Raw genomic sequence first — 19,417 nt, 5'->3', positions numbered from 1 at the left:
AGCCCCGGGATCCCGGGAAATCCGGGAAAACCCCAGCGGCACCCGGAGCGGGGCCGAGCCTCGGGAAAAGGGGATTTAATCCCGCTCCGGGAATCTGAGCCGGGAAAAGCGGGCGGGGCGCTCCGGAGGGACGGGAATTCTGTGGGACCGGGAGTGTCGGGGTCCACAGCGGGAACGGGGCCGCTGCAGCCTCGCGGTTGGGATTTATCCCGTGAAAATTCCCGGCTCATCCCAGAGATGTCGGGCTTGGATCAGGGAACGGCTCCAGGCCGAGTTAAACCCGGCCCAGGGCGGGGCCGCTCCGCCCTTTGAGCCCCGCCCGGGACTTTGATCCTCGGGTTTGGGGTCTGGGAAAAACAAACCGGGGACACCCCTGGGGACACCTGAGACCGCCTGGGGACACCCCTGGGGACACCGGCGAGATCTCCTGGGGACACCCCTGAGGACACCTGAGGACACTGCTGGGGACACTCGGGTTCTGCTGGGGACGCTCCTCAGGACAGTCCTGGGGACACTGGCGGGGACACGTGGGATGTCCTAGGGACACCCTGGATCTGCTGGGGACACTCTTAGGACACTCCTGGGGACACTTCTGGAGACACTTGGGATCACCTGAGGACCCTCGGGATCTCCTGGGGACACTCCTAGGGACACTGCTGGGGACACTTGGGATGACCTGGGGACACCTGGGAACACTGCTGGGGGCACCCAGAATCCACTGGGGACACTTGGGATCACCTGGGGACATTGTTGGGGACACTTAGGATCTCCTGGGCACGCCTGGGATCACCTGGGGACATTGCCAGGATCTCCTGGGGACACTCCTGGGACACTCCTGGGGACACCCAGGATCTGCTGGGGGACACCTGGGATCTCCTGGGGACACTGTTGGGGACACTGCTGGGGATAACCAGGATCTGATGGGGACACTTGGGATCACCTGGGGACATTGCCAGGATCTCCTGGGGACACTCCTGGGGACACCCAGGATCTGCTGGGACACTCTGGGGGACACCTGGGATCTCCTGGGGACACTGCTGGGGATAACCAGGATCTGATGGGGACACTCAGAATCCCCTGGGGACATTGCCAGCATCTCCTGGGGACACTCCTGGAATACTCCTGGAATACTCCTGGGGACACCCGGAATCTGCTGGGACGCTCTTGGGAACACTCCTGGGATCACCTGGTGACATTGCCAGGATCTCCTGGGGACACCCAGAGTCTCCTGGAGACACTTGGGATCATCCTGGGGATCTGCTGGGGACAGTCCTGGGACACTCCTGAGGACATTCCTGGATTCCCCGCTCCTGGAAAAGGAGAATTCATTGCATTAATTAATTCATTAATCCATTAATTGCTCTTTCCCCACCTCCCAGCCCCTTTTCCACCGCTTTTCCTGCTGTTCCCTCGCTCCTTCCCCGGGTCCCTCCCGGCCCCGCGCCCGTCCCGGCTTCTCCCGGCGCTGAAAAACTCCGGGAAAATGCGGAAATCCCGCAGAAATAATTTCCTTTCAATCCCCGTTTTTCAAGGTGGATTTCTCTCCCTTTAGAGGGAGATTCCTGGGATAATCGCTTGGGAAAATAACGCTGGGATCTCCCACGGGAAACCTTCCCACATCCATCACCTTCCTGGAACTGTGCGAGGAACCAACTTTCCATCAAGGAATTCATCCTCGGGCGCTTTTGGGCTCGGTTTGGTTTTGCTTTTTCCGTCCTTGTGTTGAAAATCGGGATCGAATCCTTCGGGTTTTCCTCCTGAGCAGCCTCTGAGTGATTTCCCAAGGGAATTTCTCCTTCCTGGGTGCGCCCCGCTCCAGAAATGGGCTGACATCCCTAAAAAATAATAAAAATTTAAAAATAAGAGAAGCGCTTTTTGAGGGGAATCCTAATTCATAAAAATCATTTTTAAAAGGGCTTTTTGAGGAGAATTGCAATAAATAAAATCGCTGATTGGGGAGGTTTTCCAGACGGGTTTAATCAACCTGAGAGCGTCTTTTCCATGGAGAAAATGGGATGCGGAGCCCTTTTATCCCAAAAAATCCGCATTTCCAAGCGCGCATCCGAGTTGGAAACCCACCCGCGAGGGATGCGGGGGATAACGGGATGCTCCTAAAAAATCCCAAATAATCCCAGCCCGCTCCCAGCGCGCGTTCCCGCGGGAATCGCGGCATTTATCGAGCAGGAACATACCTTAGGAAACCATGGAGATGCGCCGGGAAGGTGGGGAGAGAAATTCCCACCGGGAAAGCTCCGGGAATTCCGCGCTCCGCATCCCGATGGATGCTGCCTCTAATCCAGAGAACCGGGCTCGGCTTTTGTCCACGAGGCAGAGCCGGGAGAAGATGGGAAAACTGAAAAAAAAAAAAAAAAAAAAAGGAAAAAAAAAAAAAGAAAAGAAAAAAATTTCAAATTTAACCCCAAAAAGGATTTGGCGCAGGTGACCCCTCCTGGAGCGGATTTTTGGGGTGATGGGTGGGGACAGTCCCTGTCACCCCCTGACCCCCTCTGGACAAACCCCGGGGTGCGGCAGCAGCCTGACCCCCCTCAGAACAATAATAATAATAATAATAATAATAATAATTATAATAATAATAATAATAATAATAATAATAATAATAATAATAATAATAATAATAATAATAATAATAATACTACAATTGGAGCTCTTTGCGTAGCCACTGCCCGGAGCTGCAGGAGAAAGTGAATTTTTTTTTTTCTTTTTTTTTTTCTTTTTGCCTGAAATTGCCGAATCTTCCCCCAATTCCAGCAAAACGTGGCGGGGGAAGGAGAGAAAACAAACGCGGCGTTTGAAGTGCGGGATTTTCCTGCGGGCGAGGTGACCCCGGAGCGGCGGGGAAGGAGGGCCCGGGCTCGGCTCCCGGGGTTTCACCTTCCCCCAGCGCTGCGAGAGCAGAAATATTTAATTTTCAACTTTATTCCCAGGCTCCTGCCCCCTTATCCCGGCAAATAATTGAATTACGGCGGCAGGAATGCGGCGGGGACGGAGCCGGGGGTTTTCCCCCCGAAAACTCCGGGAATTGGCGTTTTTTGGGAAGCGGGGAAGGAGCGAGGTTTATTTTCGTTCGCCAAAGCCGCGCCTGAGCCGGGCTCAGAGTCTGGGCGCAATTTGACACCTCGGGAAGAATTTTAAAATCGCTTTTCCCCCCTCCCCACAACTATCCCGAATTCGGAGGGGGATTGGGGTGGATTTGAGGGTGGAAAGGCAGAAAACCCCAAAGCGCGCAGGTTTAGGCGCGGCTTGGGCCGAGCTTGGGCTCCAGGCCGGGTTTAAGCCCAGAGCAAAGGCGAGGGAGGAGCGGGCCGGGCTGGGGGGGTCAGGCCGGGCTTTGGGGTCCGCTCTGGGGCCGGGGGCGGCGCGGCCGCTCCGGGGCGGTTTTGGGGAGGGGGCGGCGGGGCCGAGTCCCTTTTACAGCTGCGAACAAAAGGCAGCGCCGGCGCCGGCGTCACGTCCCGCTGCGCGCTCATTCCCAAAGCTCCCGCAGCTTTTGGGGGAAAATCGGGAATTCTCCGGCCGGGCCGGGCCGGCCCCCAGCCCGCCCCGTAATTAACGCGGCTGTTAATTAATGAGGGCGGCACCTGGGATGGGGAAGGGGCGGGGGCGCTGGGCCGGGGGGCTTCAGGGTGAGCCTTTGACACCCCCAGGGATGGATGGGTGGGAAAAGCGGCTCCAAACCTTGGAGGTGGGGAGCATTTAATTAATTAATTTATTTATTTATTTATTCATCGCACTTATTTCCTATTATTCAAATTTTTTTCTTATTTAATTTGTGGGGTTTTTTTAATTTCTCACAGTACTTTTTAAAAAAAATTAATTTTAAGTTTTTAACTTCAACTTATTTTAGTTGTTATTTGCTTTAATTTCTCTTCTACTTAATTGCCATTCATTTTCATTTTCATTCATTTTTAATTTTTATTAATTTATTACAATCCTGCTTTATCTCAATTTTTTTTTTAATTGGCATTTAAATTTTTTTTTTTATTTTTCAATCCACGCCGCAATTCCCCCACCCTAAGCCCATGCCCCGCCCGCCTTTCCCCTCCTGGAATCCGCTTAGGGGGAAAAACCCTAAAAAATCCCCAAAACCCACCAAAAAAACCCCAAACTCCCGCAATTCCTGATTTTCCCTGCTCTGTTGCACCCCAAATCTTTCCCAGCCGCTCGAGGGACACCCCAGCTTTCCATGAGGAGCCTGAGAATGACCAAAAACATCCCCAAAAAAAACGCTCTGGGAAGGAGCGCGGGGCTCCGCTCCCATTGGTGCCGGGGCCGGGCGCGGATCCCCCTTCCCATAAAAGAAAGGAGCCGGAGCCTATCAGAGCCCGCCCGTCCTTCCCACCGCCCCAACTTCCCCGCTGGAGCAACTTCCAGCCCCCTCCTCCTCCTCCTCCTCCTCCTCCAGCGCTGCCACAGCCGCGCCGCGAGGAGGAAGAACCGCAGCGCACGGAGCGAATCCGGGGGGCCGCGGCTCCCCCCGCTCTGCCCCCCGAGCCAGCCCTAAGCCAGCCCTAAGCCCAGCCCAGCTCCCTTTGGCAACTTTGGCCGTGCCTGCTCTTCCCGGGTGACATTCCAGCGGAGCGGCCGCTCGGGACACAGCCCCCAAACTTTCCCGGCAATTTCTGGTGGGTGATCCCCCCCTCTACCCCCACCCCTTTCATCCCGAGCGTTGCAGCATTTTGATTTTTCCGCTGATTTTTTTTTAATCATTCTCGTTTTGTTGGTGGTTTTTTTTTGGTTTTTTTAATAATTTTTGGGGGGTTTTTTTGTTTTGTTTTGTTTTGTTTTCCCCTCGCTCGGAGCCCAGATTTCTCCCTTGTTTTGCAGCCGCTGGAAGGGCTGGGAAGGTCGGAGGAGGCGGCCCCGCAGCCCCCCCGGTTGTGCCCGGTGTCCCCCCCCGGTCCAGCCCCGGTCCGCACCGGAGCCCCTCGGCCGCCGCCGCCCCCCGACCATGGCAGCGCTGCCCGGGACGGTGCCGCGGATGATGCGCCCGGCGCCGGGGCAGAACTACCCCCGCACCGGCTTCCCGCTGGAAGGTAGGTCTGGAAAACCTGGAAAAGGGCTCTGGAATCACCCGGGGAGGGGGGCTAGGTCTGGAAAATCTCCGCTCCATCCCCTGGAATAACCGGGGGGGGCTCTTAGCTCTGGAAAAGCGATGCTCCATCCCTCTGGAATAACCCTGGGGGGGACCCTAGGTCTGGAAAATTTCCACTCCATCTCTCTGGAATAACCGGGGGGGGCTTTTAGCTCTGGAAAAGCGCTGCTCCATCCCTTTGGAATAACCTGGGGGGGCCCTGGGTCTGGAAAAGCGCTGCTCCATCCCTCTGGACCTACGGAGGGGGACTCTTAGGTCTGGAAAGGCGCCGTTCCATCCCTCTGGAATAACCTGGAGGGGCTCTTAGGGTGTGGAAAATCTCCGCTCCATCCCTCTGGAATAACCTGGGGGGGCTCTTAGCTCTCAGCTCTCTGCAAAAGCGCCGCTCCATCCCTAAAAGCGCCGCTCCATCCCTCTGGAATCACCCTTGGTGCAGGGGGTGCGGCTGAGCTCCGCTCTTGGGGGGGTTCCCGAAATTCTCCCAACTTCTCACCCCTTACCCAGCCCCTTCCCGCCGCGCTCCCCGCGAATTCCCGGGATCCGCTTTGCTGTTTTCCCGTGTTTCGAGTATTCCCGGGCATCCCGCAGGATTTTTGGGGCAGCTTCTCCCGCTTTGGGGTTTTATTTTTTGGGGGCGGTTGATTTTTTTGGTTTTTTGGGTTTTTTTTTTCTGGCGGGTTGATTTTTTTAAAATGTCCCCGTGTCAAAACGGGAGGGAAACAACCAAACTGATGGGATTTAACTTTTCGGAGGGGAAAATAGGAATAAAAACCTTGATCCGGGGAGCAGCGGGAAGCCGGGATGATGTCCTTGGCCGGGGCTGGCGAAGCGGGGACTCGGGAGCTGTCACCTCGCCGAGTGTCACCCATCCTCCCTCCGCCGTGCCTTTGTCACGAGGGGGGCGATTATTTCCAGGCACACACGTTCCCAAAAAAAAAAAAAATTAAAAAAAATGAGAAGAAAAAAAAAAAAGGCAAATTTTCTATCCGGGACCCCTCTGGCCGCATTTATTAAAAGCGGAGAAAATTTCATCCCGCCCGTGCTCAAGTGGCGAATCGCAAACCCGCGGAAAACCACGCAGGCTGCAAAACACACAGGGCGCGGGGATTTGCTGAAGTGCTTTTCTGTAGCAAATGAAGTAAAACAGACGGCAAGGGAAAGGATCAAAGGATTACAACAATATTTGCACAACATGACTGGGAATAATGAAAGGAGAGAGCGGCCGGCGCTTTTAGCGGCTCTTGAATGTAAAATTGGCCACTCGAGTGTTATCTGTCGATAATGATACATCCAGGGAGCGCCGGCCAAAGTGACTCGGAATTAGCGGTGCATGATTCTCGCTAAATCGCCAGGCAATTTCTGGAATCGACTTTTCTTTGTAGCGAGAGAGGGGAGGGGAAAAAAAAATTATATCTAAAAAAAAAATAAAAAAAGAAATAAAAATCCGCCCCCCTCGCCTCGCCTGGCGCTCGCCCCCTCCAGCCTCGCGCAAATTACCCAGCTGAGTTCTGCCCCCTCCCGTCCTGCCTCCCCTCCTTTTCGCTTTAATTTCCAGCCTGTGAAATCGTATTAATCTGCGAGATCTGCGGCGCGAGGTGTTCGATAAATTGGGGAGGGGGCGAAGGAGTCCCCGCGCCCGGAGAGGCGGCGGCGAAGCGGCCGCGGGGTAAAATCCACCCCAAAAGCCACCAAAAAAACCCCCCAAAACCACCCCAAAAAAGCTCCCCGAGGTTGTTCCAGAGGTGATGTCCAAAAGTTTGTTGGAAAGCGGAGCTCCGTAAATCGAAGCGAGATTTTTTGGGGGAGAAAGGGGAAGTTTTGGGCGCGTTTTGTTGAGTGGGTTTGGATCTCCTCGCGTTTCAAACGCCGGGAATGGTTTCAAACCAAGGTGTGAAATCCCAAATCCGGACAAATTTCCAGGGATGGACACACGGGGGGTGTCTCGGGGGGAATTTTTAGTTCCCCACTTTCCATGGGAGAATCTCAGGCGTGGTGCCGGGATAAACAAACACCGGGATAAACAAACACCGGGATAAACACGGGATAAACCCCGGGATAAGCACGGAGCGCAGGGCACGGGCGAGACTTTGCCCCTTCTTTCAAACCTCCAAAGCCCGGGAGAGAAGCGGCATGTGCGGGGAAACACACGCCGGATTTTCCGATTTCCCCCCTCTAATTTCACTTTTCCCCGGTTTTTTTTGGGTCGGGTTTTTTTCCCCACCTTGTCCCTCGCAGTGTCCACCCCGCTGGGCCAGGGCAGGGTGAACCAGCTCGGAGGGGTTTTCATCAACGGGCGCCCGCTGCCCAACCACATCCGCCACAAGATCGTGGAGATGGCGCATCACGGCATCCGGCCCTGCGTGATCTCCCGGCAGCTCCGCGTCTCCCACGGCTGCGTCTCCAAAATCCTCTGCCGCTACCAGGAGACCGGATCCATCCGGCCCGGGGCCATCGGCGGCAGCAAGCCCAGGGTGAGTGCGCTGCGGGCACCGCGCCCCAAAATTCCGCCTTCTTTTGGGGGGCAGCGCGAGTTTTCCCAGCGGTTTTGGGGTTTTTTTTGTGTGGATTTTTTTTTTTTTTTTAGGGGAGAAAAGGTTTTAATAAGTTGTGGTTTTTGGTTTCTAACGGGGAGAAAGCGGGGCCCGAGCTGGAGGTGCTGATGGATTCAAGTGTTTTTCTTTTTTGTGGCTTCCACGTGCAACAAGTGCTGCGCGCTGGAGCGATCCCGGCGGGGTGTGGGGAGCAGGGAATCCGGGATTCTTTGGCAATAGGAAATCCCATAAACGCCCCAAAAAGTGTCCCCTGCGCCGCCTCCCCGGAGCTCAGGGCAATCCCACCCTGCCGGCTCTCCCGGCCCTCAGAGACCCCGCTTTTAAGATTTGGGGGAGCGGGGCCTTTTCCCAGCTTTATTTCCCTCCTGATCCCGCTTTTAGGATCTGGGGGAGCCGGGCCTTTCCCAGCTTTATTTCCCTCCTGATCCCACTTTTAAGATTTGGGGGAGCAGGGCCTTTCCCAGCTTTATTTCCCTCCTGATCCCGCTTTTAGGATCTGGGGGAGCCGGGCCTTTCCCAGCTTTATTTCCCTCCTGATCCCGCTTTTAGGATCTGGGGAAGCCGGGCCTTTCCCAGCTTTATTTCCCTCCTGATCCCACTTTTAAGATTTGGGGGAGCGGGGCCTTTTCCCAGCTTTATTTCCCTCCTGATCCCACTTTTAAGATTTGGGGGAGCAGGGCCTTTCCCAGCTTTATTTCCGTCCTTTCCCCGCTCCCAAGCCCCATTTTCCACCCCAAACCCCGCAGCCCGGCCGGGGAGGACTGAGCTGCGCTGCTTCTTTTGAATTAAAAGCGCTTTTCCCTTGCTCTCCCTCCCTCCCTTCCTCCCCGTGGGGACACCCCGGCGCCCCTTGGGCACAAAAGCAGGTCGCGACTCCCGACGTGGAGAAGAAAATCGAGGAATACAAGCGGGAGAACCCCGGGATGTTCAGCTGGGAGATCCGGGACCGGCTGCTCAAGGACGGCCACTGTGACCGCAGCACGGTGCCCTCAGGTGAGAAGGCAGCTTGGCCACACTCCCCCGGCTCCACGGGAAAAGTTATCCCGCGGGAAAGGTTTCCCAGAGCATCCAAACACCCTCCCGGCTCTGCTTGGATGGAGGAGGGAAAAATCACCCCGAGCAAAGCCCGGGATTGGGGGCGATTTGTGCCCCGGCTGCTGCAAAACCGAGCCCAAACCAAGGCCTTTTCCCGGGTTTTTCCAGCTCCCTGGAAAGCCGAGGGGATGCTGGGGCAGGGGGAGACCCCCAGAGGTGCCCCCAAATCCAAAGGGAGAAAGGGGAGCCCTGTTGGTCCCGCTGGGATTTGTGCAGTGGGGGCTGCACAGCAACGTCCCCATGGGGCAGAGATTGCAGGAGATCCGGGGATCAAGGAGATCCCAAGACATTCAGAGATCTGTGACATCTATGGATCCATGAGATCCTGAGATCCAGGAGATCCCAAGACATTTAGAGAGAGATCCACGAGATTTAGAGATCCCTGAAATCTCCAGGCATCCATTAGATCCATGGATCCAGAGATCCATGCGGACCTGAGATCCCGAGATCCAGGATATCCTGAGAGACCCAGAGATCCGTTAGATCCTGAGATCCAGGATATCCCAAAAGATCCCGAGATCCACGGGCAGCCAGGCTGGAGCCCAAAGTTCTGCCTGCAGGGCCGTGTTTGGGGTCCGGGGGCTCGGCTCTGAGGTCCCTGTGGGTTTTGGGGCCGCTCTGTGGGGCCAGAGCAGGCCCGGAGCTCCATCCCGGCTTGGGAACTGGGGGGAATTTGGGAATTGTGAGGTGACTTTGGGACATCTCGGTGGCGCTCGGGTGGGGACGTCAATTTGGGAATGCTCGAATTGGGGAATTCGGGAATCGCGGGGGCTCGGCGATGGTGGCAGGTGCATTCCCACGGGAAGAAGAGCGGCATTCCCGGCCGTTCCCACTCCTCGCAGGCAGCTTATACTCGCCTTTCTGCCTTTGACTGTCCGAGGTTTAGTGAGTTCGATTAGCCGCGTGCTCCGCATCAAATTCGGCAAGAAGGAGGAGGACGAGGACTGCGACAAGAAGGAGGAGGACGGCGACAAGAAGGCCAAGCACAGCATCGACGGCATCCTGGGCGACAAAGGTACCGCTGCGCCGGAGGGGGGACAGCGGGGACACGGCCCTGCCCGCCGGGGGTGGCTCCAGAGCCGCCGGGTTTGGCTCTTCCCAAAAAAATCCCTGCGGGGAGCGGGGCTGGCAGGAGGAGGAAGAGCTGTCGGTGCTTTGCTCGGGATCAATTATCCATAAAAAAAGGGCCGGGAATGGCCGGAGGGGGGGAGAGGCACCTCGTAAATGAATTTGTTAAACAGATTTCGCCTAAGTGGTCCCCTGGAACCGGGGCTGACAGGTGACCGATGGCGCCGATCAATATCAATTAAGGACGGGAGCCGCCAGCTCCGAGGGGACACGGGGGGGTCCCCGGAGCGGCGCCGCACCCCCCAATTATCCTGGGAAAAATTACCCAGGGAAAACCATCCAGGGAAAACCATCCAGGGGAAACGATCCAGGGAAAAATGATCCAAATGATCCAGGGGAAACCATCCAGGGAAAATGATCCAGGGAAATCCTCCCGGCGCAGGCGGGGGAAGGCTCCGAGCCAGGCCGGTGGCGGGGCTCTGTTATCGCCTCCCAAACGCGGCGTTTTCTCTCCCGCTGCCAGGAAAATTCCAACTTTTCCCAGCTGGGAATGCGAGGTTGGGGGTGGGAACTGGAGTGCGGGCAGCGCCGTGGTGCCAAAAAACAACCAACCAACCAAACAAACAAACAAAAAAAAGGTGGAATTTTGGGGGAGCATCCGTGAGATCCGGCAGGGAAAAAGGGGGGCTTGGAGCAGCTGCGGTCGGGCATAAAACGAGCGCGGTTTTGGGGGGGAAACGGTGATTTTTTTGGGGAAACCGGTGATTTTTGGGGGGAAAACGGCGATTTTGGGAATCCCCGGCAGAGGGGAGTTGGGATTTTCCAGTTTTCCCCCGAATTGGTGCAAAGCGAGGACGGGCTGGGCTTGAGCCGGAGTTGAGATTTTGGGGGATTTGTGGCATCGCCGCTGTCGGGGTGAGCGGGATTCTCCCCTAGACCCGAATTTCCCCCAGTTTGGGACACGTGGGGGGAATTTTGGGGTAGAAAACGCTGCCCCGAGCCCCCATCAGTGGAGTTGGAAATGAAGGTGACAAAAGGGATTTTGTTTTATTTTTTTTTAAAGGATCCGATCCCCCCCTTTTTTTTTTTTTTTCCTCCTCTTTTCCCAACCTTGAAGATGAACTTCACTTACAAAGACCTTGGGGTCTATTGAAGCTTTATAAGGAAAAGATTCCTGACCACAAAAGCAAACAGCGGAGAAAAAAAGAAAAGAAAAGAAAAAAAAAAAAAAAGAAAAGAAAGAAAAAAGAAAAGAAAAAAAAAAAAAAAAGAAAGGGGGGGAAAAGGGGGAAAAACCCGAGGCTGCCTTAAAAATGGAGTAAAGGGATGGGGGAGGGAGGGCGCGTCCATTCTCATTCAAAATTCCGCGAGGAGGAGAAAAACTTTTGGACAAAGGGCCGAGGACGGGAAGAAAGGGAGATAAATTATTCAAAACTCCCTGCTGTTAGATAGTTTTGTAATATTATCGGAGCGGCTGCTGCAGAAAGGCAGAGCCGTTGGACGCTGCAAAATGTTGCTGTGATTTGGGAGAGGGGCGATGCTCATTTGCAAATCGGGGCCATTGTGTCCGCCAGAAGCTCCCCCCGCTCACTTTCGGGGTGTTTTTAATTTTATTAGAGGGGGGGGAAAGGAGATTTGGGGGGGTTAAGTTGTGTTTTCATCCAGGCTCGCCGCTGGGGAAAAATATCTTTATTTTTGAAAGCGCGGGTTGGGTTTTTGGGTTTTTATTTTGCCGTCGGTCGCCACCCCCAAAACAACGACAACAACAAAAAAATTAAAAAAAAAAAAAAATAAGAATGAAGGAGCGGGGAGCTTTTTATCCCTGATTAGCACGCAAGAAGTGCGTGTCAAGAGGCAAAACAAAACGCTCCCTTCTGCCTTCATGGGTGAGGCCGCGGACAAATCAAACACGAGCCCCCGTTCCTGGATGAAAGGGGGCTAATTTGGGCAAATTCCCGCGGCCGGAGCCTGTGGAGCGCCGCGCTCCCTCCGAGCGCGCAGAATCCCCCGGCCCCGCGCAGAAATCCCAATTTCTCCGCAATTCCCGGGTTTTTATGGCCGCGCCGAGCGGAAATCCCCCCCTAAAAACGGCGTGAATTTGAGGGGTTTTTTTGGGGGGGATCCTGCGCATCTCCAAAAGGAGCGTCCGAAATTCCGAATTTCCCGCTGCCCCGGCGGATTTTAACGCCTGGGAAAGTTTTAATGGCCCCAATTAAGATAATTGATGAGGCCGCTTGTAAAGCACTGGCGGGCGGCGGCTGCGCGCTGGGAAACGCCGCGATTTCTGCTGGGGGAAAAAAAACCTCAATTTCTGCTCGAAAAAACCTCAATATCCGCACGAAAAAACCTCAATTTCCGCACGCAAACCCCGCAATCTCTGCTCGAAAAAGCCGCGATTTCTGCTCGAAAAAACCGCAATTTCTGCACCAAAATCCCGCAATTTCTGCCGGCAAACGCCGCGATTTTGCATCCCCGCAATTAAAACCCCTTCAGAGCTGTTTCTCCCTCCACCCAATTCTCATTTCCAGGTGGCTCCCACCGAAACCAACCCAACCTCGCACGCCTTGAGGGAGGGATGGAAGGAGGGAGGGAGGGGGAAATTTTTTTTTTTTTTCTCAATTTCTGCGCCCAACGCGACTTCTCCCTCCGAGAGCTGCGGGGGGAAAAGGGGCGAAAAACTTTGGGTTTGCTTTTTTCTTTTTTTTTTTTTTTAATATTATTTTTAATCTTTTTTTTTTTTTTTTTTTTCTTTTCCAAGCGCTCCGTGGCGGGTTCTCCTCGCGGGGAGCCGGGGGAAGACAGCCCTAAATGCTCTCTCTTTTTAAGTGGGAAAGAAAGCTTCCACCCTGCGCCTGTTTCTTTCTATCGTCTGCTTGGCATTTAATAATGTTAAGACTTATTAGAGCTGGTAATGAAAACTGTGGCTGTTGAATAGGGAGCTGTGTTGGAGAAGGGTGTAATAGCTCCAAGGCATGCTAAGAAATGTATTTATCCCCAATCAGTACTCACTCTCTGAGTTCCCAGCACAAACGTTAAGTTGAAGGGTTTTAAGGCAGATTAAATTGAGCCTTTATTTCTTTGCACTTTCATCTTTAAACGGCTCACTCCAGCTAGCCCTGGGCGGATATTCATGAGGCTTCACTTTGGGTTTTTTTTTTTTTTTTTTTTTTTAATATATGTTTATTTTTATATTTATATATATATATATCTCTCCTTGTTAAGAGCGAGTTGTTGTTGCTGTTTATTATTGTTATAATTATAATTACGATTCGGGGTTGTTGTTATTTATTAGGGAGGGGATGCGCCGCTCTCTCCCTCGCTTGGGGGGGGGGGAATTTGGGCACCCCCAAATTTCGGGGGGCACCGCTCAGAAAAGGGGGGGGAGTGAATTAATGGAGGCCAGACCCGGAGGGGGTCTCTGGTGTGTCCCCCCCATTCCGGACCTGTCCCCCCCATTCCGGGCAGCAGCGGGGATTGGGGGCGCTGCCACCCCCGGAGCCCCGCGGGGTGCGGGCGATGCTCGCAGGGACCCCCAAGTGTTGGTTTTGGGGTGAAAATGCGGATTTTTAGGGCATCTTCCTCTCCTCACTGTGCCCCCCAAGTTTGTGCCCTCGGCCGATTCTGGGGGAACAGCAGGATCGGGGCTCCGATTTGGGGGGAAAAGGGGCGGGATCGGGGTTCTGATTTTGGGGGAACAGCGGGATCGGGGCTCCGATTTGGGGGGAAAAGGGGCAGATCTTCAGGATCGGGGCTCCGATTTTGGGGGAGCAACTGGAGAGGGGCAGGATGGGGGTTCCGATTTTGGGGTAACAGTGGCAGGATCTCGGTTCCGATTTTGAGGGAACAGCTGGATTTGGGCTCTGGTTTTGGGGGAAAAGCGGCGGGATCGGGGCTCCTATTTTGAGGGGAAAAGAGTTGAGATCTGGGGTCCAATTTTGGGGGAAAAGAGGCAGGATCGGGGGCTCCGATTTGGGGGAACAGCGGCGGGATGGGGGTTTCCGATTTGGGGGAAAAGAAGCGAGATCGGAGTTCCAATTTTGGGGGGAAAAGAGGTGGGATCGGGGTTCCGATTTTGGGGGAACAGCTGGATCGGGGTTCCGATTTTGGGGGAACAGCGGCGGGGTCGGGGTTCTGATTTCGGGGGGAACAGTGCGGGAGGGGGCACAGGGACAATTCCAGCCGGGAGCTGCTCCCGCCGAGTTTTTGGGTGCCCGCAGCGAGAGGAGAGGGGAGGGTTTGGGGGGTCCCGGCCGATTTGAGGGAGCTCGGGAGGAGCGGAAAGAGAAGGGGGAACCCCCAGAGCTGGGCCGGGCTTTGTTCCCCGAGCCGGGGGAGCGGAGCGGGGCTGCGGGGCCGATTTATCGGCAAACAATCGGCGCGGGTTTAAAAACCAACACGCGGCTCCTCGGTAAATGTGTGTTTAGAAGCGCGGGGGGGGCCGCGAGCAGACACTTCATCAAATCAAGGGATTACCAAAGGTTGGCAATCTAATCAAACAGAGCCCAGGCGGGATTTGTGAGTGTTGCGAGCGGGATCAGCTCTAATAATGGGGGGCAGGAGAAGAGATAGGGAGGTGTCAAGCAATTCATTGGCTTTAGGCTGAGTTATTCTGTGCATATTTCAGGCCGAGAGGAGAGGGAAGAGAGGGGAAGAGGAATAAAAAAAAAAAAATGCAGGGAGAGGGAGGAGGGGGGGCTGGATGCGGGCGCACACGGAGCTTACATGTCACAAAAAAAGCTGAGACAAATGAGGTACAACAATAAACACAGATAACAATTACAAAGGCAAACAGTGGCTTTTGGGAACGGGAACCTGGGCTACATAAACAAAGTCGGCAAATGTTCGCAAGATAAACTCCTGCCTAAATCGAGTGTGACGGGGAGGAGAGAAGAGAGGAGGAGAGATAAGGCTGGAGAGGGGAATAAACGGGAATAATCGAACACGAGGCGTTTGAAAAAACAAACTTGAGACAAGGATGCGGCGAGCGGGGCTCGGCTGTACGGCAGGGAGCGAGGGAATGTCGGGGAGGTGCTGGAGAGCCGGGGCTCGGCTGGGGTTGGGGGCTTTTCCCTCTCTCCCCCCCCTTTTTGGGGGAGAAGAAAAGGATCCGTCCTGGAGCGGGGGGAATGGGGAGGGAAATCTCGGGGTCAGAGACAGGTGGGGAACCCCGGCCAGGGGAGAGGAAACGCATTGGAGACGATTTAATGTGGGATTTGGGGGTGATTCCATTACCCAGGGCGGGTAGGAGAGGTTTTAATGCAGAATTTGGGGGTGATTCCATTAGCCAGGGTGGATAGGAGAGGTTTTAATGCAGAATTTGGGGGTGATTCCATTAGCCAGGGTGGGTAGGAGAGGTTTTAATGCAGAATTTGGGGGTGATTCCATTACCCAGGGCGGGTAGGAGAGGTTTTAATGCAGAATTTGGGGGTGATTCCATTAGCCAGGGTGGGTAGGAGAGGTTTTAATGCAGAATTTGGGGGTGATTCCATTACCCAGGGCGGGTAGGAAGCAGATTTGGGGCGAAGGGGGGAGATGGAGCCGCCATAGAGCAGCGCAGGAAGGAAGAGGGGAGGTCTCGTCCTAATCCCAGGTTTGGGCCCTAATTGGGCCGGGAGGGAGGGGGCAGAGCCGGAATTAAGGCAGGAGAGGCTGAGAGGGGAACGCGTGATCCAGGGGTTGCTGCAAACAAACAGATCTCCCCCAAAAACCCCCGCTTTTAACCCGAAATCATCTCGAGGAGCAGCCGCAGGCCGCGCTGGGGTCTCGCTCTCCCGTGGAGGATTTTTCCAAGCGGGAATTGCGCGCGGGAGAGGGGAGAGACGTGTCTGCAGCGTGGTTAAAGGAATTAGATATTTACCAGTTTGAAATAAGCCTGGGTATGGGAAAAAAAAAAAAAAAAAAAAAAAGGGAAAAAAAATAAGCAGGGGGAGAGAGAGAGCGAAGATGAGACGGGAGAACACTTCAAACGAATTCATCATCTGGAGTGGCGAAGGGGAGATTTAGAGACAGTATTGGGAAGTTATTTAGATATTAATAACATATTTTCCTGAGGCGTCAGGAGTGCCTCCATACGCACTTTTCCCTCGCAGCTATTTGGCTGGGTGAAATATGGGAGACCCAAATGTTGGGGAGAGATAACACAATCAGCCGAGCCCTGGTCCTGCGACTGCATCACGGCGTTAAACCCGGATTAACCTCCCCTTCCTCCCCCTCCTCCGCCGCCGTTTCACACCCCCCCTCTCCGAACTCCCCAAATTCCACCCCCACGAGAAGCTTTTTCCAAATTTTTCAGGGGAATTTCCGCGGCGGGGTTTTAAAGCGCACACAACAGCGGGGAGGGACTCCGGCATTAGGGTGAAGGATCTTTGGGAAAATTGCGTTTGCCATAAAAGAGAAAAAGAAAAAAAAAAAAAAAATAAAGCGAATCAGGGCCCCTCTGCAGACCTGGCTTTGCGGATATTCTGTATTTATGGGCATTATTCTTAAAAAGAAGTGGGGGAAAAAAGCCCGTTTCAATCTGCTGCCACTTTTCTCTCCCTTTCCTCACGCGGTTTTAGTCGCCTTTGAAATGGATTTGATTTTATTTTGTATTAAATCGGAACTTCAGCCTGGTTTGGGCTCTGGGGTTTCTGGGGGGTCGAGGAGATGCTGAGAGGGTCAGGAAAGGAGGGATCCGAGCGGGGCAAGGGGGGCCCCGAGGGGGCAGGGAGGGAGGCAGAACCCCAATTTTGGGATTTTGGGGGGCTCCTCCTCCCTTCCTGCCCCCTCATCCCAGGAAAAATCAGGGATGGAGGAGTTGGAAGGCGCAGGTGCAGCTCCGGGAGGGAGCAGAGCTTGGGATGGGGCTGCGGCTTTGCAGGGGAGAGGGAGGCTCGGGGTATCCCCCTCCCCAGAACCCCTCCTCCTCCTCCTCCTCCTCCTCCTCCTCATTCCCGACTCATCCCGAGGCTGGCGCTCGGCGGGGCCGCGCCACAAAAGGAGTTGGATGTCACTAATGCCACTTTATAAAGACATTTGTCACCCGCAGTTGGGGACAAGGCGGGGAAGGAAGGGCCGGGGGCGCGCGGGGAGGGCGGGAGCCGCCAGCGGAGCCGGGTTTGAGAGGGGCAGGGGATGATGGGGATGGTGATGTGATGATGATGATGATGATGATGATGATGGTGGTGGTGGCGATAGCTCGGGGGCACCGCCTGGGACTGGTCCGTGCACTTGAACGGCCCTCGGGGCTGTGGGGAGGAACAGGGGGGGCTTGGAGCTCCTCGGAGAGGGTTCGGAGCTCCTCGAAAGGGGTTTGGAAGGGGGGAGCTGCATCCCCTTGGAGGGGGCTTGGAGTTCCTCCCTGAGGTTTGGAGCTCCTCGGAAAGGGCTTGGAGCTCTTCAGAGGGGGTTTGGAACTCCTCAGGGAGGGTTCAGAACTCTTTGGGGAGGGTTTGGAGCTCTTTGGAGATGATTGGAACTCCTCGTGGGGAGCTGCATTCCCTTGGGACTCCTCGGACGGGGTTTGGAGCTCCTCGAGGTAGTTTGGAGCTCCTTGGGGTAGTTTGGAGCTCCTCAGGGAGGGTTTGGAGCTCCTCGGGGTAGTTTGGAGCTCCTTGGAGTAGTTTGGAACTCCCCGGGGAGGGTTTGGAGCTCCTCAGGGAGGGTTTGGAATTCCTCGGGGTAGTTTGGAGCTCCTCGGGAAGGGTTTGGAGCTCCTTGGGGTAGTTTGGAGCTCCTTGGGGTAGTTTGTAACTCCCCGGGGAGGGTCTGGAGCTCCTCGGGAAGGTGCTGGAACATCTCGGGGTAGTTTGGGACTCCTCAGGGAGGGTCTGGAGCTCCCCAGGGAGGGTCTGGAGCTCTCGGGGGAGCCGCATCCCCTCGGGACGCTCTGGCGAGGGGAGAGCGAGCAGGGGCTGGGAGCGAAACGCGAGGGCGAGGGAAAGGCGAGGCGGGCGAGGGAAAGCGGCGGCGGCGGCTGCAGGAAATGGAGCCGCTGCGAGCCTTTGATCGCGGCTGCTCTCCCTTATCGGGAGCGCTCCCCCACAAAGGGAAGTTCATCACATTACAGCGGCTCGCGCCGTTAATTAGCGGCCGCGGCTCTGGCGGGACCGCGCGATCTGAGGCCGCGTTTTGTGCTTGGCTGGCTCCGGGAATGAACGGGAATGGGAATGGGAAAGGGAACGGGAGCGGGAATGGGAACGGGAATGGGAGCGACAGAGCGACCGCGGGCTGGGGGCCAGCTCCTCCCTCGGGAATTGCGCTGGGATAGCACTGGGATAGCATTGGGATAACACCGGGATATCACTGGGATATCATTGGGATAGCACTGGGATAGTATTGGGATAGCACTGGGAATAGGATTGGGAATAGTGCTGGGGATAGCACTGGGATAGCATGGGGATAGCACTGGGAATAGTGTTGGGAATAGCGCTGGGATATCATTGGGATATCATTGGGATAGCATTGGGAATAGCACTGGGAATGGTGTTGAGAATAAATAGCATTGGGATATCACTGGGATAGAACTGGGAACATCACTGGGAATAGCACTGAGATAGTGCTGGGAATATCATTGGGAATAGCATTGGGAATAAATAGCACTGGGACAGCACTGGGAATAGTGTTGGGATAACACTGGGATAGTGTTGGGATAGCATTGAGATATTGTTGGGATAGAATTGGGATAGCACTGGGAATAGCATTGGGAATAGTGTTGGGAATAGGACTGGGAATAGTGTTGGGATTAGCATTGGGATATCATTGGGATAGCACTGGGAATAGCATTGGGAATAGTGTTGGGAATAGGACTGGGAATAGCGTTGGGATTAGCATTGGGATATCATTGGGATAGCATTGGGAATAGTGTTGGGATAGCATTGGGATATAACTGGGAACGGTGTTGGGAATAAATAGCATTGGGACAGCACTGGGAATAGCATTGGGAATAGGATTGGGAATAGCGTTCAGATATTATTGGGATAGCATTGGATAGCACTGGGATAGCATTGGGATAGCACTGGGAAGAGGATTGGGAATAGCATTGGAAATAGCACTGGGAATAGCGCTGGGATAGCATTGGGAATAATGTTGGGATAGCACTGGGATATAACTGGGAACAGCACTGGCAATAAATAGTATTGGGATAGCACCTGGAGTAGCACTGGGATAGCACTGGGAATAGCATTGGGAATAGGATTGGGAATAGCGTTCAGATATCATTGGGATAGCATTGGATAGCACTGGGATAGCACTGGGATATAATTGGGGTATCATTGGGGATGGCGTTGGGATAACACTGGGATAGCATTGGGAATAGTGCTGGGAATAGCGTTGGGATATCACTGGGAATAGGATTGGGAATAGCATTGGGACAGCACTGCGACAGCATTGGGATATCATTTGGCATAGGATTGGGAATAGCATGGGATAGAACCGGGATAGAATTGGGATATAATTGGAATAGCATTGGGATATCTTTGGGAATAGAATTGGGATAGCACTGGGATATCACTGGGATAGCATTAGGAATAACACTGGGAATAGCATTGAGATATCATTTGGGATGTAATTCGGGATATTATTTGGAATTTCTGTATCTCTGCTTCTGCGG

General features: G+C 54.4%; 1 protein-coding gene across 3 annotated transcripts in view; it reads left to right on the top strand.

The window, feature by feature from the left end:
• The first annotated feature begins 4,969 nt into the window (after positions 1–4,969).
• PAX7 (paired box 7) overlaps positions 4,970–19,417 on the top strand; it is a 136,821-nt gene continuing 122,373 nt past the window's right edge. For 2 of the 3 annotated variants that reach the window (XM_066563982.1, XM_066563980.1), the window contains exons 1-4: positions 4,970–5,054; positions 7,349–7,584; positions 8,529–8,658; positions 9,647–9,775. In XM_066563982.1, coding sequence (XP_066420079.1) covers positions 4,970–5,054; positions 7,349–7,584; positions 8,529–8,658; positions 9,647–9,775 — 580 coding nt within the window. Of the gene's footprint in view, positions 5,055–7,348; positions 7,585–8,528; positions 8,659–9,640; positions 9,776–19,417 lie in introns of all 3 variants that reach the window. The other variant, XM_066563981.1, reaches the window with a different exon arrangement.

The sequence above is a fragment of the Molothrus aeneus genome, chromosome 21 (assembly GCF_037042795.1).
Source record: "Molothrus aeneus isolate 106 chromosome 21, BPBGC_Maene_1.0, whole genome shotgun sequence".
Classification (NCBI taxonomy): domain Eukaryota; kingdom Metazoa; phylum Chordata; class Aves; order Passeriformes; family Icteridae; genus Molothrus; species Molothrus aeneus.
Note: the sequence above shows the minus strand (reverse complement) of the source record. Positions and strands in the feature narration are given on the sequence as shown.